The sequence below is a fragment of the Sinohyriopsis cumingii genome, chromosome 8 (assembly GCF_028554795.1).
Source record: "Sinohyriopsis cumingii isolate HCF-2022 chromosome 8, ASM2855479v2, whole genome shotgun sequence".
NCBI classification, from domain to species: Eukaryota; Metazoa; Mollusca; class Bivalvia; order Unionida; family Unionidae; genus Sinohyriopsis; species Sinohyriopsis cumingii.
In genome coordinates this window covers 5,566,657-5,591,794 of record NC_142968.1, presented here as the reverse complement: position 1 = coordinate 5,591,794, position 25,138 = coordinate 5,566,657, and the positions used below count along the sequence as shown (strand labels likewise).

Sequence of the window (25,138 nt, the reverse complement as noted above, 5' to 3'; positions counted from 1 at the left end):
CGTCCGCGACTTCGTTTGACCACAGTTCGAGTAAAATGCGCATAGGACCACGAACTGTCCTTCAATAGTTCAAACGCGGAGAATCCAAAGCTTTTATGAGGAACCTCACGATACGCGAACAGAATTGCATTCAGATACCTATCCCAATCCTTAGGTCTTTCAGCATACATACTACTACTAATAATAAGAACTTTGTATAGCGCCTAATCTTTACTCAGCGCTTTACAACATTAGACAACACATACAAGATAAAAAAAACATATATAATGATAAGATTACGAACACAAACACCATGAAATTAAAAAACATAGAAGAAACAAAAACATACTGAGTTTATTTAAGGTAGGAAACATTATTAGGTCTTTAAGTTTGTTCCGTCGTAACAGTTGCTTCAACGTCCCGTTCAATTTCTCTACCAACCCATTGCACAATGGGTGGTAGGGTGTCGTGCGCAACTGTTTAAGGCACAACAACCTTCTAATTTATGCCATGAGATCTGAGGTGAATTGAGCTCCACAATCCGTAAGAACCTCTTCGGGCACTCCGACCCTGCTGAACATGTCATCAAGCGCTTCGGATACACGTTCGGTTTCAATCGATGTCAAAGCTATGGCTTCGGGGTATCTGGTAGCGCAATCTACCGGCGTCAATATGTGTCGGTTATTCCGATCTGTATGTGGACAGATAGGTCCCACAATGTCAACGGCCACTCTTTTAACGGAGTATCTATCAATGGCATTTGACCTAACGGTACTCTAGTTACACTGCTCTTAGAGACAGTTTTCTGACAAACTTCGCACAAGCGACAGAACCGCGCTACGTCGCTATTGACACCAGGCCAATAAAATTCTCTTAGTACCCTCTCTGTTGTTTTCTTCATGCCTAAATGACCCTCCATACTCGACTCCTGCGTGACCTCGAGTATATGCGACCTGGATTTATGGGGGACCACTAGTTGCAAGAACTTCCTATCAAGTGTAGAGTATTCCCTATACATTAAACCTTTTCGAGTAAGGAATTTAGAGGAACGCCCGTTCTTACACTTCCTCACGGTACCCGATAATGCTTTCTTTGCGTTTGCACGTAGAGACGCGTCACAGTTTTGCTCATTCTGAAATCTTGGCGTCAGATATCTGTAATGGCTTCCGGTAATTTTAATTTACGTAAAGGTTTATTATCTTCCTTTACCTGAGCCCTAGCTTACAAAGCTTGGATGATCGGGAATCGGAAGTCTGACAGGTCGGGATCCTTGTACATTGCCAATCGTAAGTTAATAGATCGGAATGGCTACGCACAACGCTTCCACGTTTTCTCTCTCTCTCTCTCTCTCTCTCTCTCATATTGTAACTGCATTTGTTCTTTCTTGTAACTGCATTTATCCTTCTTTCTCTTTTCCCGCTTGTATTGTACTTTAATTCTTATTCCTTCACTTTTATTTCATAGTCTGATACAAACTTACTGATCAAAAGCAAAGCATTTTTATCCAAACAAATTCTTTTCCGCCAAAAGCTGAACCAAAATGTTTCTTATTTCTTGTTTCGTTAAGGAAGCCTTTACCTCAGAAATATCGTATTTTCTGGAAAGTTGAATCAATTCATCTTTTTTAAAAGATTTTATTGTTTCTGGGTAAGATTTGACAGAAAGATTTCCACTTTTGTTGACGTTGTAGAAAATGTTGGTCGATTTCACTAAGACTTCAAAAACATAGGGAATTCAAATTAAAAAGACAACAACGTTTTCTAAAATATCTTAGCCAAATTTCAAAATCCCGGATGAGCCCACAATTCTTATGTTACATGTTTAGGCTCGAACAGCATCGCAAGAAAGAATGAAAACAACAAACTTGGGAAAATGCTGTAAAAATAAAAGAATAAGAACTTACGGTTTTAAAAATCAAATCCAAAAAACAAACTCCAAGTATAATCCACGAATAAAAGTTTAGAAGTCGTAATAATAAAATGTTTTGATGATTTCAAGTTCGAGTCCCGACGAAGAATCCAAGATGGAAGGCGATAATAGTATTTTTACGAAATGTCTTATTTCAAGAATTCTGTATGAGCACAGCAATTATTTCCAGAGAAATGAATTAATCTTTTAGAATCCAAATAATCTGAAGAAAAATTAACATATAATTTAAAAAACTGGCTACATCAGAAGGATACGACTTGACATCAAGCGTTTTTAAGTCCAGACTGTGAGATCGATCTCTAAATATCACTATTTAATCTAAGTAATCCGCAATTTTGGAAATTTCTAATTGCAAAATAGAGGATAACGTGATCATGTTTATATATAAAATATCACGTAGCCCCTGTATCCTTATTACTCCGAGAATAAAAGTTGTTTACTTCACTAAAAGCTATTTACAAGTCGAGTGTCATATATCCAAAACAGCCACGATCTCAACCTTATTATTCCCACAATACAAATAAATAAAAAATAACTTATTCGCTTGACTATTACTAATTTTGAATTAAAGTCGAGAAACAGGTCAGCTTTATGTTTACAAAAATGAAGAGTCAAGGGCAAACTATTTTCTGGAAAAAGACTATTTCTTACTGAACGAAACTACATTATATTGACATATCACATTAAAAATTAAAAAGATTTTAAAGCTGACAAATAAATAAATAAGATATAAATTAAGTCAAATATAAACAAAAGTGCTCCAACAGTGGGAAAATGTTAACGAAAACTAGTCGAGCCGATTCCGAGAAACGTTTGGCTGTATAACGGATTTGGGTACACTGCCTGCCATAAGAAAATTATATTTTAAGTATACAGTTGGGACAGTACGATCACTCTTTGAAGAGTTTTTAAAGGGAACCTTCCTTACGATTTTACCTCTGTTGGATTGAGGCGACCTAAGAAGGACGTCCTGAAGAATTTCGTCGATAAGAATCAGCGAAATTAGCGGCTTCCTATGGTTATTGGGTACGAAAACTTACGCACAATGTGGACATATTCGTTAAATATTTGTAATATTTAAACCCCTTCTAAAAGGAATTTGATTTCAACGCATCTTCAGCTGGATTTAACCCGGTATCGGTTCCAACATGAGGAAAAGTTTTTAAAAATTCGACAGCCGATTTTGAGATTTTCTCGGTTAGAAAAAGAAGATAGATAGATAGATAGAGAGATAGATAGATAGAGGATTTTGGTTTCGGTGTCTGTTGGACAGTATCTAGTTAGGGACCCATTATAACAGTAGAAAATATTTAAATGAGAATTTTCGAGCTGATTAAGATAAATAAGGAGCTCATTGTTGTTGTTGGGATCCGTTAGTCTCGAGAGACGATGGAACTGCGCCCATGAGAGATGTCCCGGTTGGTGGTTGTGCAGCGTCTGATGTGGCTAAGTAGTCCGATGTGGGAGTGGCAGTCAATGCTGCACTTGCTGCACTTGAAGGTTGCGTCAGGTGTTGGTTGGAGCTGCTTCTTCCTCCTCTGCGATCGTCTTTCATCAGCTAGCAAGCGTTGCTTGTCCTCTCCGGCTTTCAGACCAGTGATCAGAGCATGTCGCCAGCTTGATCTGTCTAGAGTAAGCTCTTCCCAGATATTGAAATCGATTTCAAGGGCTTTCATGTCATGCTTACAGACATCCTTGAAGCGGAGACGTTGCAGTCCGATCGACCTTTTGCTAGAGGCAAGTTCCGAATAAAGAATGTCTTTGGGGATCCGTCCGTCATCCATCCGACGTACATGGCCCAGCCATCTGATGCGGCGTTGGCAGAGGAGTGTGATCATGCTGAGAATCTTGGCACGCTCGAGCACCTCGTTGTTTGTTACTTGATCGCTCCAGGTGATCCCGAGTATGCGTTATGAGGCATCGCATGTGAAAGACGCTCAGTCTTTTCTCTTGTGAGGCGTACAGAGTCCAGGTTTCACTGGCGTACATGAGAGTGCTTAGCACGCATGCACAGAACACGGTGATCTTAGTGTTCTTGGTCAGCATGCTGTTGTTCCACACCCTCTGCGACAACCTGGAGCGAGAGGCTGTTGGTGATGGTAGAGCCGAGGTACATGAACTGACTCACCACCTCAAGTTCGTAGTTGTTCATGATGATGCTTGGGGGATCCGCGTCCTGAACCATCACGTTTGTTTTCTTTAGGCTTATGGTTAACCCAAACTCATCACATGCTTTAGCAAAGCGGGCCACCAGGCGCTGAAGCTCAACTTCTGTGTGGGTGGCTAGAGCAGCATCGTCTAATAAGAGTATGTCCCTGATGGTTACTTCACGCACTTTGCTCTTTGTCTTCACTCGTGCAAGGTTGAACAGTCTGCCGTGTGATCGTGTGCGCAGGTAAATCCCTTCTGTGGACGTCCCAAAGGCGTGCATGAGCAGGACTGCGAAGAAGATGCCGAAGAGCGTGGGGGCAAGGACACATCCCTATTTAACTCCACTGCGGATGTCAAAGGGGTCGGATGTTGAGCCATCGTACTGCACTGTGCCTTTCATGTCATCGTGGAAGGACTGGATCATGCTTGGCAGCTTTGGAGGGCAAGCAAGTTTCGCCAGGATTGTGAAGAATCCGTCTATAAAGGCCAGGAAGAGGGGTCTGTGTTGTTCTCTGCATTTTTTCTGCAGTTGCCTGATAGAGAAGATCATGCAGATTGTGGACCTCTCTGCGCGAAACCCGCACTGCTACTCTGGGTAAACTCTGTCAGCAAGCGTCTGCAGTTTGTTCAGGATGACGCGTGCGAAAACTTTACCCACGATGCTGAAAAGTGACATGCCCCCGTAGTTGTTGCAGTCGCTTCTGTCGCCCTTGTACTTGTACAGGGTTATGATGTTAGCGTCTCAAAAGTCCTGAGGCACTGCATCTTTGTCCCAGCACTGGCAGTGGAGGTCGTGCAGGTGCGTAAGCAGCACGCTACATCCACACTTGATGAGTTCTGCTGTCCTTCCTTCCCTGGGGATTTACCTAGGGACAGTTTCTCTAAGGCCTTCTTTAGTTCGTCTACAGTAGGTTTCTCGTCCAGTTCGGCCAGAGAGGGACCTTTTGAATAGCGTTGAGGGCATTCTTGGTCACGTGGTTCTCTTTGGAGTATAGTTCAGAGTAGTAATCTTACCAAAGATGTGGCTGTGCTGTATACATTCTGTCTGATGTGATCCCATCTTTATTTGGCACTGTCGTCGGGTGGGTCTGAGTCAAACGTGTTGGAAAGAGCATAGGTGAATTCCTCAGCCTATTCTGGATTTGATGTCTTGCTCAGATCGATGCTTGGTTGACCCAAATGCCTAGAGCGGTGGATCTTCTTTGGCTGAACCTTCATTTTTCAGCACACCAGGGAGTGGACGGTGTCGCAGTCAGCACTGTGGAAGGTACGGGCAAAAAGCACACCCTTCATGGCTGACCGTCTTGTAACGATCAAGTCCAGCTGGTGCCAGTGTTAAGACCGGGGATGCCTCCAAGACACTTTGTGCTGTGGCCTTGTCCGAAAGAATGAATTGGTGATGCTCAGTTTGTGAGACGAGCATATCTCTAGAAGGCGCTGCCCTTTCTCAGTCATCTTCCCAACGCCAAACTGGCCAAGACAGGAGGGCCATGAGTCATGATCGGCACCCACCCTAGCATTGAAGTCGCCCTGCAAAATCAAGGTCTCTGCCTTGGGAATTTTGTCGATGACCGAGCTTAACTGATCATAAAACTCATCCTTGGTATCTGTGCACGATCTTAGTGTGGGAGCGTAAACGCTGATCGGGTTGACAGGCCCATTTGTGGTGTGGAGGCGGAGGGATATCAGTCTTCCATTTCCTTGTTGGCAGGGTTCTATCATCCACAGCAGAAGGTTCCTGACAGCGAATCCAGCACCAAACTCTCTGGCTTCATCTGCGCTCTTTTCTCTGTGGTACCCATAATCTGGTAGTCGTGTCTCCTGTAGTGAGGCAATGTCGACCTGGAGCCTTGCAAGTTCGTCGTTGATGACTGAAGTCTTACGAACATCACTGATTGTCTGGAGATCATCTGAAAGTCTTTTTATTTTTATTTTGTTATTTCTTGGTACAGTAGTTGCAGTCCGCTTGTCAGGTTCTCGCGTACCTTAAGCCTTACACACCCAGCAAGGCAGGCGAACTGTGGCGGGAGGGCACCTTATTGGCTGGGGCTGCCCAGTTTGTGGCGGGCTGTAGCTGTCCAGTAAAACACGTTGGTCTCTCCCACCGTCAGAAGCAACGACTCGCGTCTGGCTCTAGGCAAATCGAGCGGTGACTTATAAACGGTAAACTGCTGCTTCCCGTGTTGTGTCGACGCTGTGGAGCGAAGTTGAAGTGTCCTATGTAGGGCGCAAGCCTGGGCAGGGTGATATGGAGAATGAGCTGTTGCCCATGCAGCTGACCCCCCCCCCCCCCCCATCTCCATGCAGCGGATGGATCCAAGGGAGAGGACAAGCCTTAGGGACTCCGTCTCCTGATTTTCTGTTGGGGTTACTCCATTAGCCTTTCACATGAGAGGGTATAGTCGCAAGGCAGCGAAGGTTTGAAATCGGAGTTTACCTTCTCCTAAGGTTAAAGAACCCCATCTGCCCGAAGCATCTGGTTTTGAGGCGCTAGAAGCTAGCCTGTCATCCCTTCTCCAATCAGTTTAAACAGGTTCCGCCACTCGTTAAGGCCTGGAGCTGAATATGGTTGCCAGAGGCTCTATCAGATGCAAGCCATTGGGAGATTTCCAAGGAAAGTGGGTGCTTATTTCCCACATCCGCCCCCGGCTATGACAACCCTTCAAACCCAATGAGATCATTATACGATCGTTATAACGATGACCAATAGGATATTGCCTCTTCTATCCTAATCTAGATCCTACGGTTCTCGCCTAAATGACCCCGTGATCGATCTTTCTTTTGATAGATTGTACATATGGATATGTTTGTCTCCTACAAGAAATATTAACTGCATTAATCGAGAACAAAGTGATTACTGGGAAAGTCGTTATGGATACCCACATTAGTGGAGTGTTACAGCCCTTTAGGAGATTTTAGTAACACTGATTAAATTGAATATATATATATATACACAGTCCCATTAATACCTCTTTACAGAGTTTTACATTGGCTATTTTTGAGTCTTTATGTCTGGTAATATGTAGAAACCACGAACTAAATCTTGACGAAGTGAGAGGAATCACTGAAATGAGGGGGGGGGGGGATTTCTGGGTATCGGATATGAAAAAAACGTTATATGGCTGTCGATTGTATCGATATTGTGTAGCTACAGATACTGTACTGCGATAAGTTTCATATCAGCGCCTCTTGGAGAATTCTGCCTTTGGATCTGCTCCATCACTTGATAAATTTATTGAAAATTTATGGGGTCGATTTCTAGAGATATGGGTTTCAATATATGTTATGTATAACAAAGAACAAATGGAGATCACAACTTCAGTCGTTCTTTTGCGGTGGAGAACTAAATACTATTTCTCAATCTGCCGCAAAAATGATTTGATGTCCACCCATGACACATACATGCATGTGATGCTACAAAAAGAAATTTTGAAGTCCTCATCCTCTAACATATGGAGAAACTCGCAACCTAGAACATTGGCCATGGATATTCGCATACGGGTGTCCAACATAGCAAACTTCCTTGCAATCTTAAATCACAAAGAATTCGGTGTCTTTTTCGATACCCAAATTTGCTTGCCTCACGTCATTGGCTACCTCTGTCAGGGCGGCGGTGACCGCGTGCAATTAGCTACCATCATGTCCGCCACTAGGCGCCTTAACTGGTGTGACCCTAAAGTCCATCAACCGCCTTAGGCCACGGCGAGAACCATCACCAGCTTTAAACGGCTCATCTGCCATGCTGAAGCGTACAAAGGTCGGCACTGTCAACCTTGGCAACTCGCAAAATTGCGTGACATAAAGGATGGTTTTGGATCGAAGGAATAGTCGCGTACCATCGCCTTGCCCGCGATGTCGGTTACTACACTCTATTCAGAAAAGTCTGAAGGGCCGATAAGGATAGCAAATGCGCTCCATAACGACCTGAAGTCAGGTGCGATCATGACGACGGATTTGATTCTGCGAGGCTGTTTATTGAAACAGGTCAGATTAAGGAATGTAGGCCATTCCGGTGGACAGCTTCAACGCCACGAGCGATAAACACAACGATCTCCTAAGCGCATTGGCGAACATAAACCAGTACGTGATTAAAGTCGAGCTACTGAATTGCAAAACCAATGACCACGTCATATACATGAATGACATCATGTGTTAACTATGACCGCAATTCACCAAAATTATCAAACGTAAATTTATTCAACCCAGCAGTAAAATAAGGGGACACAATGGCACACATGTATATAATCTTACGGCATGTGATCTGCTCGACTTCCTTTATTTAGTCGCAAATTTCTCGAAATCGGCTCGACGAATTTTCTTTAAATTTTTTCCTCTGTTAGATAGGGGTCCTATTTCAAAACAGTATAAGCGGCATCGAAATCAAAATCCTCGAAGTAAGGTTTCCATGAGTACAAACTATTGATACCGTTTATTAACATTTGCGTGTTTTTCATAGCCGGTAACCCCTATGGCGCCCCTTATTTTGCTGTTTCGTCTGCACGAAATTCGTCAGGACTTTCTTCATAGGTGGACTCTATCTTCTAGAGATAAAATAATCCATGGAGGACTCATGTGAAGACTTATAAAGAGGGGACTAATGGCTCACATGTATATAATCTTACGGCATGTGATCTGCTCGACTTCCTTTATTTAGTCGCAAATTTCTCGAAATCGGCTCGACGAATTTTCTTTAAATTTTTTCTGCTGTTAGATAGGGGTCCTGTTTCAAAACAGTATAAGTGGCATCGAAATCAAAGTCCTCAAAGTAAGGTTTCCATGAGTACAAACTATTGATACCGTTTATTAACATTTGCGTGTTTTTCATAGCCGGTAACCCCTATGGCGCCCCTTATTTTTCTGTTTCGTGCTTCATCAGACCAGTCAAATTGTTCTTTTGAGCCTCATTTCTCCTATAACCTTCCACCATATCTTTCATTATGACAACAATTCATGTCGTCTCCAGAGAACGGAACCGTCCCTTCTAAATTACTATATTGCACAATTTACTATTCACCCATCACGAATACTGCAAATGCACTCACATCATCGTTACATACAGTTAGGTTTTAATAATAGGGACTACTCATCTCCATGGACACTTATGCTACTCTAACCTTAATTCACAATAAAATTAAAGCATCCATCCTGTAATCTCATCCGCACTACAATCTGTGATGTTTTGCCTTCGCAATAGGCTAATTAGTCGGGTTGAGGACGCCTACTTCCCAAAACCAACCAGGTGATCACTTAAATCTATGAAATCCTTAAAATGGAGAGCTATATGCAAATGGCTGATACTCAATGTATTACAATATCATGGATGGGTATGTGTAAAAACTGTATAAATAGGATACTTATTAGCTCAAATGTAAAAATTATTATAATATTTATAATATATCATGTCATGTTTTGTGCTCAACTAACTTTATCTAGCTGAGAATTTCTGGAAATTCGTTCGGTGTGTTTTCTTCCACTTTTCCTTTCTGTTATTTAGATAATGTCGAAGAGGCGGTGTAATTAAAATCGTATTAGAAGAGGTTCAGTTAGTTTGATACAATCTATGAACATTTTAGTGTTTTTCATACCCTGTACCCATTATTGTTTCCTATAGACGATATTCGTCAGGACTTCCTTCGCGGGTTTCGCACAGAGATAAAATATGAAGGAAGGTCCATTGTCAGAACTCTCTAAAGAGACGTAGAGACCTAACTGTTTACTTAAGGTATAATATTCTGATCGCATGTGCTGTGCTCGACCTCTTTTATTTAACCGCAAATTCTTAGAAATCATCTCGACTATTTCTCTTCTAAGGTTTCCTACTCTTGGGATTGGTTACTCTTTACCGAATGTCAAACAGGGGTTGAAATGAAAATTCTCCGAGTAAGGGTTAAAGCATCGCAATCTTTGGCTGCAATCTGTTCATAGATTATAATGGTTTTAAATAATGCTGGTATCCGTAAAGACCCTCGTATGTTTTCCGCTTGCATTAGACAAACGCCGTCAAAAATGCTTTTGGGAGTCAAATATATATATCTGTTTTGAAAATATCATACAATAATAAAAAGCCAATATAATTTTAGTGGTGAACTGTAGGAACCAGATATGGACTGAAGAGGTAATCTGCCAATGGACATTGTTACAGCTGTCATATATTCGTCTCCGGATTCCAAGAAATCGCGTCGATTAATTTTCTTTAAACTTTTCATACAGTTGGAAGAGATCCTTAACTAGATGTTCTCCGAGACGCGTTGAAATCGATATATTCTAGTTAGGGGTTCAATAATAACAATCTTTGCAATCGATCCAGATTGTGCGTCTTTTTCATACCCGGTGCCCATAGGTTGTCCGCGTTTTTTTTTGCTGATTCCTCTCGATGACATTCATCAGGACTTATTTCGTGGCTCGACACTACCACCTAGATATAAAATGTCTGTGAAAAGTCCATGTCAAAACTGTGCAAAGAGGAGACTATTGGCCCACTTGTATAATTAAGATATTATCTGCTTGCCGCATATCCTTTACCCACCCACCCCCTTTAAGTAGCAACAAGTTCTGGAAATCGGTTAAACAAATTCTTTCAATGACTTTGGCTTATGTTGGAACAGATTCCTGAATAGAAACTGTTCATCAGAAGTTGCAATCGAAATCGTTTAGGTACGCGTTTAATTCGCACTAAGTATTATTAGATTTGCCTCACACTGAGCGTGTTTCATACACCTACCCGTATGTTTCTTTACCCAGTTCCAAGGACTTCAATACAACATTCGATGACAACTGAGGGCTTCCGAAACCCGAAGATACTTGAAATAATTCTTCTCTAACCACATTAGGACCACATAAGAGAAATCTCCAGTTTCACACTTGTATGGTTTTTTGTGGTTTCACGTTTACTTGAGCCATTAGTGAGCTTTTGGATACAAATACTAATATTTCGCGCCATGCAAAACAGGACGCGACCCCAACATCTAACACAACTAATAAATCCTTTTTCAAATTAGTAATTATGTATACCTATCAATATCCTAACCACTTCCTCCATATAGTCCGTGATTTGCCTCTAGTCAGCTATATATAGCTGGCACCAAAGAACACTCTTATTTCTGTAACTGGGTTAGAATAACATCAATGCATGCCCTGAAGGGCTTTTAATCTTCAAGAAGTTATAACCAATTATTTATGGAACTATAAATAAATAATGAATACCCAGCTGGCTGTGAATAAGGAATCAGTAACCAAATGTATGTATAAATAGTTGAATCGGGAATAAGTAACTGGTTACTTATTCCTTATTCAATCGGTAACTGGTTACTTATTCCTTATTCAATCGGTAACTGGTTACTTATTCCTTATTCAATCGGGAATAAGGAATAAGGAATAAGTAACCAACTTGACGTCAATCAATCTAACCCCATGTCAGTAGTTTCGAGACACTGCAGAGACTAACTTGATTACATTAATAAAGTAATCGAATAAAATATATATTTTGTCCACAGGTTTTATCGTCAATATATAAATAAATCTAGTCAACGCTATATTTCTGATTGAAACATGAAAACTTCGTTCGAAAGACGTGTGAAAACATACGTATAGTGGACATTTTACGCTACATCTAATTGACAACGTTCCTAATATCACATGAGTGATTCCCCTCGCAAGTCCAGTATTTACCATTATGGTTTGAAAGCCTGTACTAAAATGACAACATAAATTGAAAAATACGACCCAATGTCTACTACTGTTGAATATATGTGCTGGAATTATTCCAGTAACTACCTCTGAGAAAGGCCCATTTAATTTACAAACATAAATAACAGCATCCATTTACATTGAATTGTGTCCCTATGATCAAATCAGTAAATATTTTCATAAATACCGATAGTGTGCCATAGTACACTGGAAGGAAATCATTGAGTAATTTTCTGTTAAACACACATCATATTTTCATGAAATCACATTATAACAGAAAGGCCCAAGATGATCCAGAGAAAATATATCCATATATAAGATGATCATGTATTCCTTTCCTAACAGAATTATGTCACCATGCAGACCCGGATTAATGATGCCATATATTCCCCCAACAAAAGTATGCTCTCAGGCAGATAAAAAGGAAACATTCACATCAAAATCCATCTATAACAGGATTATTTTAGCAGGCAAACCAATGGTAGGTGCTACCAACGATTCCCTTCATCGTATTTACAACTTTGGCATATACTTGGAGCAACGATGGTGCACACAATCATGAAAAGGTATCCATTCGACTAGCTAACAAAGGAGCAAAATAATACAGGATACAAACAGATTACGGGATATGTACAGGGATATGTACAGGGAGGGTATGTTTCAACAACTAAGGAGGTACAACTTTGACATAAACAGGGAAATAAACTCGGACCATTGAGCTGGCTAAGGAGCTGCAGTTAATGAAGTTAAATGCGAAACGTAATTATTGAACTGTAGAGACACGTGTACTATTGGGTGCAAGAGAATGAAGTGACATAAAATAATCACTTCAAAATGAAGTGAAATTTCACTAAGTGCCAACGATAAGCCTACTTGTTTTCTATGTTTGGCAAAATACCCATGACGCATTAAATTATTATTAAAGTGGATCTGTAAAATGATTGAACAGTGGTCAAATATATATCAGTACCATGTAAGCAGTGTCAAAACCATTTGACTTTAAATTATGTTACCAGATATGACAATAATATACATATTATTTTTTACAAAAATCCTCTCCCCGCCTAACAAACCAGGGTAGAAGTAATACCAAGAAAAGATTTATTACAAAACTATCTTTGTCAAATTTGTCCGAGACCACATCTCTCCATGCCTCACAGATGCGTCAGAAGATGCAATTTTCACTCACATTTTCTTTTGTTGGACAATTTAGCAAAGACAATGCAATAATGCAGGCTCTGTAATTGTGAGTAATTAGCAGTTGCGCTGCTGTCAGCTGTTTGTGTATTTCATTTGTTGTTCACTTTTAAAGTATCCTTATAATTCACAAACCGAAAAACCATATTTAGACGAATCCTGAAACTTTATAGGTTGTCAAGCATATGTTTTGCATGAATAATGCAGGCAATATATGGGGTAGTATTTTACTTTGAGAACTCAGTTTATTGATCACGTGTTTTCTTTTCCAAACTTCCACTCTTAAATCATTATCTGTTTTTGAGTGCATACAAAATGTTACAAGACATTTTCTGAATAATGCTGTAAAACAATAATGCTGCTAATTTCGTCACAAGCATTCAGCTATTATTCTGGTTTAAGTTATTTATCATTGCTACATGCAAATGTATAAAATAGACATATTGTAATTCAGATATATTGTTTTCATTCATTGTTAACCAACATCTTGCTTGATATATGTACAAATTGTTAACACCAGTGATGTTTCATTTTCTAAATATTACATTATTGCAGCTGAAATGTTCCATGAAAATAGTTGAAAGATAACAGCCAAATACATTTGCCCATGCAAATATTTCGAGTGCCGAACGGAACCAGTATTAGAATAAGGTAAGTTTTTCAAAAGTCAACAGCCATATTAGAAATTTCCTAACTTCTAATATGGTATGCATGAAATAGACATAACTCTATCTAAAGAATGCCAGCACATATACCGGTACATGCTTTATAATGACCTAGCTTTTATCTCATTGTCTCAACCGTTGTATACATTTGCCAGATAGGTTGTATTAGTCCAGAATAAATCTGAAATCTGTTTATAGTTTCCTTTCAAAATCAAAATTTTAAATTAGACTCTTCAACACATAGCAGGTGGTTTTTATTGAAAAAGTTGCGCACATGTGATTAAGCATATCCACAGTCAGTGGAGAGAAAACTGCAAAATAAATGCAAGCGCTTTGTTAGTGTCTACAGCCAAATCTGCCATGTCAGCAATAATGGCCCATTTATATTATCTTTTCGTGGTCTCACTTATCAATGGTAGACGGATTCCCGTTAGTAGACAGAATGCAGTAATCTTGATAATCCCATCATTCATATGTGTATATGCTTACAATTAAGTACTCCTGATACTCCTATCATTCATATGTGTATGTACTTGCAATTCAATAATCCTGAAACTCACATCATTCCGATGTGTATGTACTTACAATGCAGTACTCCCAATACTCCATTCATTCCCATATGTATGTACTTACAATGCAGTACTCCTGATACTCCCATCATTCATATGTGTATGTACTTACAATGCAGTCCTCCTGATGCTCCCATAATTCATATGTGTATGTACTTACAATGCAGTAATCCTGATACTCCCATCATTCCTATGTGTGTATTTTTACAATGCAATACTCCTGATACTCCCATCATTCCTACGTGTATTTATTTACAATGCAGTATTCCTGACACTCCCATCATTCCTATGCGTATATACTTACTATGCAGTAATCCTGATACCCATATCATTACTATGTGTATGTACTTGCAATGCAGCACTCCTGTCACTCCCATCATTCATATGTGTATATACTTATAATGCAGTCATCCTGATAATTCCATCATTCCTATGTGCACGTACTTACAATGCAGTTATCTTGATAATCCCATCATTCCTTTGTGTATATACTTACAATTCAATAATCCTGATAATCCCATCATTTGTATGTGCATATACTTACAATGCAGTAATCTTGATAATCCCGAATTCCTATGTGTATGTACTTACAATGCAGTAATCCTGATACCCCTATCATTACTACGTGTATGTACTTGCAATGCAGCACTCCTGTCACTCCCATCATTCCTATGTGCATTTACTTACAATGCAGTAATCCTGATACCCCTATCATTACTATGTGTATATACTTACAATGCAGCACTCCTGTCACTCCCATCATTCCTATGTGTATGTACTTACAACGCAGTAATCCTGATAATCCCATCATTCCTATGTGTATTTATTTACAATGCAGTACTTATGTCACTCCCATGATTCCTATGTGTATATACATACAATGCAGTACTCCTGACACTCCCAATAGATAAAATTAATTAGACTATATATTTGTTTCCGAGCTCAATGGAATTAAAAGATTATATATTTCTGTGAGACCTATAAAGTAACTGTTATAGATAAAGTAAGAAAAAAAGACTGAGACATGCAAGGAATTTTCGTTTGAGCCAGAATGTGTTTTTAAACAAATATAATCGATATAATAACTTCATTTCTCTATAGAATGACAGGACTAAGAGTTTTTAAGAATAATTAGATATCGGAGAGTCGAAAATTATTCGTATGAAATTCCCAGCTCTCCCTAACTTCGGAAAATTAAATGAGTAATCTAATATACGGAGATTTCAACAGGAATTGATATGATGTTTATCTGCTTTGGTCAAGCGCTTAAATATTCATGCACGAAGAAGAATAATCTTCTACAAGTAATGGGATAATTGCAGTGTGGTCTTTGTCTGACCATGAAACACCCCTGGGATTCTTTGGAGACTGAACTTGTACATGTAAAGTAAAATGAAATAAAAACTGCCATTATAACATGATCTGAATTCGCATTAGTGATGAAATATCGGTTTCGAACGTAAGCGGTGCTGAAACATTAGTTTTCATTGCTGGCTATCGCGCCTTTAAATAAACAATTTTTAAAGTTTATATAGTGCTGAATGTGCAAATTCTCACAACATCCATTAAACATACGACAGATAACGGGCAGCGGGGTCTTTAGTGGTAGAAGATGCCGAAGTTCCTAGATAAAACCATCAACATTTAATGTGTGACCTCCAGACTCTCATGTATGCCAGCAACATAGATTGTAAGGATGCAAATTTCTAACGATCTATGAAGAACACATTAATTTGAGCTAGAGTACAATTAATTAGATTTAAGGGGAAAGTTGCATGCTAAATCGCTATACTTCAATAATTTAAAAGGTCTGTGTCGGGACAGGAAGTGATTCTTAATTAATGCCTTCGTTTACTTAACCGTTAGACGACTAGAAAATAAAGGTTACCTTCGATGTAATATAGAAACTGTCAGATTTGAAATTTTCCAGATTTGTTGTTTGGAATTCTATAAGTCATGCTGACTCAATGTTGGCGTCTAGTTATAAAAGGCGGTAAACATATTTAATCCTGGTTGGCTAAGCTAAATAAGGAGCGGGGCTCCCACACGAAAATTTCTGGGGGTTGAAATGCCTCATCGAAAGTAATCTAGTCAGCCTGCAATTATCCTGCAAGACTGAAAAGATAAGGGACTCCGAGAGTATATTTGAAAGAAATTGTTTCGTAAACCATTTGTCAAAGGGACCGGATGTCTGGAAAGGCAACGGACATAAGTTGGCGGTAGAGGCGAACAAAGCTTGAAATCACAAGGGGAAATAGCTCCACGGACATATTCACTGATGTATCCACGTATTCAAGTATCTACATACTTACGTATCCACCACCCCACACAAAATTTGAGTGCCGAAAAGAGGCAAGACAGTAGGGAGATTGGAAATAGGGAAAAGCGGAGAAGCAAAATAACCTAAATATATATACATAGATAGATAGATAGATAGATAGATAGATAGATAGATAAGCATTGTTCTATAAAATCCAGGGAGAGTACTTTCCGTTCTGACTGATGTATATGTATAATTCTCTATAATTAATCATATGTACCTTGATTTCATTCATAGGAATCCGGAAGGACTACGTAGATAGATGAGAATTAATTACTAGATCGTCATGCGAGTTTTTCCTGCTACACCCGACTGCATTTAACAACGGCTCAGTTGCATTACATTTTGGAGATGTGTGCTTAGTCATGATTAAATATGGGCTGATGTGTGCAGTTACGGCGATGGATGCCGTTTACTCACGGATCTGGGTTCGAATCTCCGTCGAGTACGAGTTAAAATTCTCTAACCTGTATTATTTGTATTGACTATTAATTCTGCCTACTGTTATCAAGCATTCTCCAATAGAATCCTTGGAAAGCACTTTCCGTTCTGTCTAGTGTTCATTTATAAGCTCTCTCTCTCTCTCTCTCTCTCTCTCTCTCTCTCTCTATATATATATATATATATATATATATATATATATAAATTATAAAATAAACAACACCAACACGTAGAATGTGTGACCGGTTTCGCTTTAATGCTTCATCAGACTGAATTCAAACTGAATTCAATATCACTGCCTACGTCATTAACACGGTATATCCAAAAGGTCTAAATTCTAAAACACTATATGACATTTAGTAATTTTTTATTAATTTTTATTTTTTTATTTTTTTATTTTTTTTTTATTTTTTCTGAATTATGTCCCCTGTTTACAATTAGATATGAATATTTCATATTATTTTACTTTGCAGAAAATCTTAATTGGTAAAAGTATAATCTAATAACATAAAAATAAGTTTACTAATTCTTTAAAAAATGAAATTGAATTTTTAATTAATTATCAATATAATATGATTAATTATTTATAAAATACTTGATTAATTATTTATAAAATACTTGATAGTAACCGTAATGCACACCATATTTTTATCATATTTTTATTAAATAAATTGAGTTCTGATAACCACTTTAACAGCTATAATGATTATACTAGTATATATGTTGATTACATTTATCTTTGTAATTTTTTTTTTTTTTTTTTTTGTAATTTATTTTCTTTTCTTCTAATAAGCGTGTATTATACATAATACTAATATTACTAAAACTGTTTATCTCTATTTGTTAATAAATCGTATATATATATATATATACGTGTGTGTGTGTGTTTGTGTGTGTGTATTCGCTGAAAATAATGTAGTTAAACCATGTAATGAATTTAATTCACTCATTCATTTGTGTAATTTAGACGAAAACAGAACTGATATGTCTCGTGAGATATTAATGCGAGTCAGTGATTAAATAACCTTTAGGAAGAACATTAATCTTATGAAACTAGTTTTGCTTTGGTCTGCCATGCTTAGATTGACCAGATAGCCTTTGGTATCTGTTTGAATTCAGATAGGACGATATCTGACATAACAAGAGGGGAGTAATGATCTGTTCCCAGTAGGACAACCGACAGAAGATTTAGGTTGCTTCTCTGTCTATTTTGAAAGGGGAAATATCTCCATTGACCTATCATCGTACCTATTTATCCAAGTATATACGTATCTACGTATTTACGTATCCACCAGCCCACACAAAGTTTGAAGGCCGAAAGATGCGAGACAGTAGGTAGGTCGGAGAAGGAAAATAGCGAAGGGACCGAGAAAATTGTTTTCTCGATTCTATGATGAACCAATTCTATCATTTATATAAATATAATTGCGTTTGAAATTCTCTGAATGATTTATTTCAAAGAAAAGTGTATTTTCTCAATTTAATGTAGTATCCCAGTTGTTTACGTAGCTGATTAAATTTTTGTTTTTTCCATGTAGGGGGGCTCGTGTCATTCTGTTCTATCTGTCTGCTCATTTCTCTATCTATTCCATCTATAAGTCTCACACTTTATTATAATATTTACTCAATCCTGGCAACAATATCGCGGGCGATCACCCTCTAGATAACGATAGTCACATAAAGCGGACACCTTGTAAGAAAGTACAACCTCACAACACCATCACCAGCAGCACCGCTACATTGACTTATTGAATTGCAACAAAAAGAGCAGAGACTCTGTCCTTCTCAAACATAAGGTTATCAAGTATGGCAAAATTAGTAAATTAATCTGCACTGGTTAGCTTCGAGGAATATATGCTGTCATCCATACTCTGACATTAATGCACGAAACGTCCTAGAGAAAGAATAAATTAAATGCGCGTGCGCTAAGCTCAAGAAATCAAGATGTTCGTTTTCTCAAAAGGTTTTGACCAAGAAACTCCGCTGAATCGTAAAACCTCCAAATCAGGTCATGCTCGGAGAGGAATGATATCCGGTACTTGACGCGTGTCTACAGGAAACATATATTGTGGTATGTCTACTCGAGGGGAATTGATCACTCTAGCACATAAGTTAGATCTGATACTTGCAAGATATAAATTGTTCCTGACACTGGGCAACTATCACAAAGAAGCTATGACAAGAGTGGCTACACTTTCAAATGTGGCCAACGATGTATATACTTGCGCAGCATACGTGTTCCACTGGAGGTCAGGAAGAGAGGGATAATGGTTTTAATTCTCCTCCACTGTCATTGTGTGCTTTTCTTACGTCTTTGTTTAACAATTTGTACCTACACCATAAGTATATAATTAAAAAAGTAAGAAGTATTATAATAATTCCAAAGGCGGTAAGTAAACCAATAAATATTGGAATTTGTCCACCATCGCAAGGGGAAACATGGATGGTTCCGTTTCCTCCAGTAATAGGTCTTGCATTGGTTCCTTTGTAAATCTCTGTCCGATTTGGGTCACAGCTTGTTATGCCTGCAATTAAAACAACTCTGATCCAATTGCCTGTTTTTGAAAAAGATAAGATCGATTAAACTTTCTATAAAAAAAATCAATTCGTGTTGTCGTAACACACACCCGGATTGGAACTAATTAGGTGTTTTCTATGACGTCCGCGGTAGATATTTGTAATCGAACTTTGTAATATTCCCATAAGTTTTAACCTTTATTCATGCTATTGGCTAACAATATTTAAAACGCCTAAAAGGGAAAGCATATATTATGAAAAAAGCATTCGTTATTTGTTCCGACTCGTAAGAACTCGTTTGAAACAGGTATCAATTCGTCTCAACAGAATCGTACGCCTTATATAACTCGTTCTTTCCGCCGATTCAGAACATGCCATGTAAGTAGTTTCGTATTTAGGCAGTGGGTGTCCTTAAATTTAAAACATGTACTTTGTAACAACTTATCAAATGATCGTCTATATCCTGTCCATTAGTACATTATATATGATCACAATTTACAAAAAAAAATCACAATAAACACCATTACATATTTTACAAAATGAAATTTAACGCAGTCAAAAATGTTCCAAAATAGTACTGTTCCAAAGAAGAGCGCATGCCATTCAAGCAAAACAATACATAACCGGAACTTCTTGGACTGACAATCACATCGGAGTACCAGTCTCTGCATGTGGACTAGTGGCTATGTGGACTTTCGTATTTTGTTTATTCATATTACCAATGTTAGCACATATAACATGCAGTAAATGCACAGTTTGCAATACGTACAATAAAATCAAATTCATTTGTAAAAAGTGAGAAATATTACTTATATATGCAGCACGACTTTGAACTGTGTCGACAGATCATTGAGTAGTGTGTAGCATATATAAATGGCGGTGTTATTTTAGTGTAGAATTAACTACGCGTTTTTTTAAGCCCACTAATTTCATTTGGATGAACATGTCCTAACTACACGGTTTAATTGGGCTGTTTGTGGGCTCTGTTATACCTGTTACTGATATCGCTTCTGCTGATATTGTTTTAAATTGATAAAAGCGTTAGTAGTGAAGTGGGCCACCCTAGCGACAATGGGAATTAGCATTACAAAACCCCTTGGGCCACTCTAGCGACAACGGAAATTTAACACGGAGAAAAATCGTGGGCCACTCTAGCGACAATGGGAAATTAACATGGGGAATAGAGTTTGGGCTTGTTTAGGGACAAGGGGAATTGAATATGGGATTTTTTTTTTTTTTTTAAATTTGTTAAAAAATGGGGTAGGCAATTGAAAAGTCATTCTCTTTTCGAGAAATATGGCTGGACCTGAAAAGGGCCTTTGGTTTTTCTTCTTCTTCTTCTTCTTCAGCTTCTAATTTCTTCTTTTTCTCCACCAACTTCTTATTTTCTCTCCTACACTCTTTCTCTTCTTTTCTTTCTTTTTTTCTCCTCCTCTTCTTTCTTCTTCTCTTCCTCCTCTTCTTTCTTCCTCTTCTCATTTTCTTCTTCTTTTTCAATTTTTTCGTTCCATTTGCGTATTCTTATCCTTTCCTCTTCATCCTCCTTCTCCTCCTTTATCTCTTTCATGACACCACTTATCTTGTCCTTGACCTTTCTCAAGTTATTAATTTCCATCTTTACACGATGGGGACTACAGGAATAGGGGTCTTCAACCAGTCTTATTAACATCTGCTCCATCATTCCTAAATTGTCTAAAACTTCTGGCAATGTTTGCATCTTGTCAATTTGGTTACAAGCCATCTTCTTTGTAGAATGGTTTGAACGACGAATACTGTGGGTTCTTATAGTGAAAGCGCGGACGTGAAGGAAAACATCCCCCTAAAACATAAAATTGATCTTACCTAGATCATGACCCAACAACGCTCGGACGTGAAGGAAAACATCCCCCTACTTTCTCATTTCATATAATAGAACCCTAACTATTCTCTCCACATACGCTAAGAAACCCATAATCTACTATTCACACAAACATACCTGAGCTCTTACAAACACAAACACACAAACACACAAACACATACCCTCACATTTTTTTAAAAAGAGTTAGTGTTTATATTCACACTACTCTACTTACACACATTGGCAAATGGATCATTATTTCTTTTCTAGAGTATTGGGGTAGCCCTGAAAAGGGCTGTTTTTTTTTTGTTTGGAACTTCATGGACACCTGGTTAATGGGGCCACCTTCCAGGCCTGGCGCCGCATACACATCTTGTCCCCCAGTTACTTTTTACTTTTTGGGGGGAGAGAGCAGAGGCAGGATATGTGGCTTCAGAATCCCAATTTTCGCTCTCTGGGATTCTGAAATTTCTTCTTCTTCTTCTCTCCTTTTCCTCCTCCTCCTCTTCTTCTTTCTTTCTTCTCTCCTCCTCTTCTTTGTATTTTCTCTCCTCCTCTTCTTTGTTTCTTCTTTCCTCCTCCTCTCTCATCCTTCCGTCTTCCACAATGGCTTCCGCGGCCAGTTCGTTCAACAGGCGCCTGGCATATTCCAGATGCACATAAAGTTCCAACAGTTTCGCCAATCTCGTGTTCATTCTTCTGGTGGTGTTGATCAATCAACAAGGGTAGCTAGACTGCCGAGCGAGTTTCAATTTATACTGAAAGCGCGGACGTGAAGGAAAACATCCCGCTAAAAAGATAAAATTGATCTTACCTAGATCATGACACAAAAAAAACAACGCGCGGACCTAAAAGAAACACTCACTCACATTTTTATACTTCCCATTCCTATCTTAAAAATTTTTTTTCATGAATCACTTCAATAGACTATCCACATACTCAAATCAATCTAACCACCAAATCTACTCTCCCACACCTCAAACACCAAAAAAAAACCCATCATTTTTATCTACTATCCATACCAACGTACGTGATCACTTACAAACACAAACACACAAACACACAAACACATACCCTCACATTTTTTAAAAAGAGTTAGTGTTTATATTCACACTACTCTACTTACACACATTGGCAAATGGATTGTTATTTCTTTTCTAGAGTATTGGGGTAGCCCTGAAAAGGGCTGTTTTTTTTGTTTGTTATGGCATTTTTTTTAGTTTCTAAGAATGCGATGTCCTCTGAGGATAGACTTTCTGGCAATAGGTCTGCTTCTTCGGAAAGAGAAGAAGAACTCTTTAGTGTCGATACGACAATCGACAAAGCCTCTGTCAGCTTCAGGTTGCTGCTGCTGCTGTTGTTGCTGCTGTTGTTGCTGCTGCTGTTGCTGCTGTCTCTGAAGTCTGTACTTCTCTGTCCATTCTTCTTTTTCCCTGTTCACTTCTTCTCTGAAGAGTTCTTCTATCAGGTCTTCAGTGACTTTTAACATTCTCACATTCTCTATTTCTTCTGCCTTCGGTATCAGACTGTGTCTGACCCTATGCAAATTCACGTAGGCTTCTTTAGCTTAGCTAGTTTGGAGCACATCTTCGTAGGAGGATGAGTCGACAATGGATGGTTAGACTGGAAACAACCCCGGTTCTTAAAGTCAAAGCGGGACGTGAAGGAAAACATCCCCCACACGGTTTTCGAGTCGCAACGTTCAGTGAGTGTTATGGGAGGGATAGTAAGAAATGAAAGAGCATCAATCCAACAGTCTTATAGCTAAACAAACCACAAAGGCATTTTTTTCAAAACACAACATTTTTTATTCAAAAATCACTTAACACTAAACAACAACAACTCTAACATATTTTTTAAACAATAATCCAACATGATAACATCAAACATTTTTTTCTTCAAAACATCAAACATTTTTCTTCAAATACAGTCTACTTTAAACAGGGCTGACAACGTTGTGAATGAAATTGTGATTTCCACTGTTGGAAATCATTAGGCCATTGATGGACACTACGTTTCCTAGCTTGAGACAAAAGATAAGCATAATGGTCACAAAACCATCGATCTACTTTCACATCGTTTCTAGTAGAAGAACGAGGATCAAAATGAGTCACTAAATGTTCTAAGGAATAGCCCAGACTGCGATGATGCAGAAAATACACACAATATTGTCCACAAACCAAGGAATCTGTGCCTTGTAATTTCACATTATTGAATCGGGTGGTCTGAGCATTTCGTATCATAAAGTTAATGATATCGTTTTCCAATCCATACGAATCGAAATATTCCACACATCCTTCTTGAGGAAAGTAGACGGCTACCCACTGGGTTCCTGGGAGATGACTGTCGTCCGTGTTGATCACATAAGCTTGATGGTCTTGAGGTTTGCGATGAGGGAGTTCATCTTTAGCACAGACGACAGGATTCCAAGAAGCCGTATACGAACTGTGGTTCAAAAGGTAATAAAGTTCCCAGGTATCCATTTGTGTTGTTTTTTCTTCTTTACAGGTAATAATACGTTGTCAATTCGATCCTGACTTTTTGCTTGAAAATGTCTGACAAATAACCGTTTCTTCGTTTCGTCTCCTCACTCTGATTCAGGAGAGCTTCGATACGATGGATCTCTTTAGTGGTTAATGGTGGACAAGAATGTTCACGCAAGTCTTTGTACCACTGATGTAACACGTCTTTGTCCGAGATGAGACTCCAAGCTTCGTCCAGATATTCGTCCAATTTTTCTTCTTGACTTAACATCAGGCATTTATCGTGTTGAATTTGACTGGGATGATCGTTTTGACATCCATAGCAATTTTTCTTGACCAATTCCGTTATTTTTTCAGCCAAGTGTTTGGCAAAACAGGAGACTAAATGGGCTTCTTGTTCTGGCCATCTCGACTTCATCATGATCACTTCTTCTTCTTCCACAGTCTCCTTACATTCCATGTCCAAAGTTTCTCCACTAGGTAAAGAGGGATAACAGTCTTCCATGGTTTCTAGTAATCTAGAATGACTTCTCTCAAACTATTGATTTCTATCGTATTATTAAATTCGGCATACAGGATGACGTTCACCGTTACATCAGGGTCTCGGTTTGCAAACTGAATTTCCACACGAATCTGGCCAGATTTTATAGGGTGGAAATGTCCCTCGTCGCTGCCTTGGTCTGGAGTGAAATCGAAAGCCCACAAAGCATGACCTCCTGCGTAATCCTCGTACGTAATGCCGTGACTGGTGTTGGTTCCTAACTGGCCGGTGGCTTCGTACAGGGACAAGTACGATCTCAAGTAATTCTTCTTCTCAAAGTCAATTCGAAAGGTCGGGTACACAAGGTCTTGCCATCGCGACTGACTTCGATCTTGGACACGCCAAAGTGTTGAAAGTGGAAAGGATTTTTACCCAAAACTCCGCTGAAGGCATCATTCTCGACGATACCAAGGATTAAACGTTTGGGTAGCTGTCCTTGGAACAGATGATCTTCGATCATGGATCGCTGTCCCTTGGGAATGGTGAATGTTTTCACTTCCACGCGTCGTATGGGATACTTGGCGGTCGTTCTGCTCAACGTCTGACTGATGTCGTTTCCCACTGTAGGTAACACTTCCACACTGCGTACGTAGAGCCTGGCTTCCTCGATGACAGTTTTGCAAACAGTAGTACCTATCAAATGGAAAGCGGCACTGCTACGATTCAGTCTCAGGCGAACATTCACCCCGTTTAGCAAATATTTCTCTTGCAACCACATGTCCAGATGTAAACGATCCATCAGTTCTAAACTTTGTCCATTTTTGATTTTGTTTCGTCTTTCCTCATAGCCGTCATTGTCAGTTGAGTCAAACTTGCCCGCTTC

The 25,138-nt window shown here is 38.9% G+C and overlaps 1 protein-coding gene and 1 long non-coding RNA gene across 6 annotated transcripts in view; one reads left to right on the top strand and one right to left on the bottom strand.

The window, feature by feature from the left end:
• The window catches only part of LOC149792888 (uncharacterized), a 277,792-nt gene extending 260,824 nt beyond the window's left edge, over nt 1-16,968 (top strand). Inside the window, exon 2 of one of the 2 annotated variants that reach the window (XR_016422661.1) lies at nt 16,734-16,968. This is a non-coding gene — a long non-coding RNA (uncharacterized LOC149792888). Of the gene's footprint in view, nt 1-13,497 lie in introns of both variants that reach the window. The other variant, XR_016422660.1, reaches the window with a different exon arrangement.
• A 1,399-nt stretch (nt 16,969-18,367) lies between these two features.
• LOC149792887 (uncharacterized) overlaps nt 18,368-25,138 on the bottom strand; it is a 36,830-nt gene continuing 30,059 nt past the window's right edge. For all 4 annotated transcript variants that reach the window (XR_016422659.1, XR_016422658.1, XM_089966701.1 and 1 more), the window contains exon 4: nt 18,368-19,462. Coding sequence is in view for 2 of the 4 variants with exons in the window: in XM_089966701.1 (XP_089822827.1) it covers nt 19,188-19,462 (275 nt within the window). In the remaining 2 variants the exon portion in view is untranslated. The remainder of the gene's footprint in view (nt 19,463-25,138) is intronic.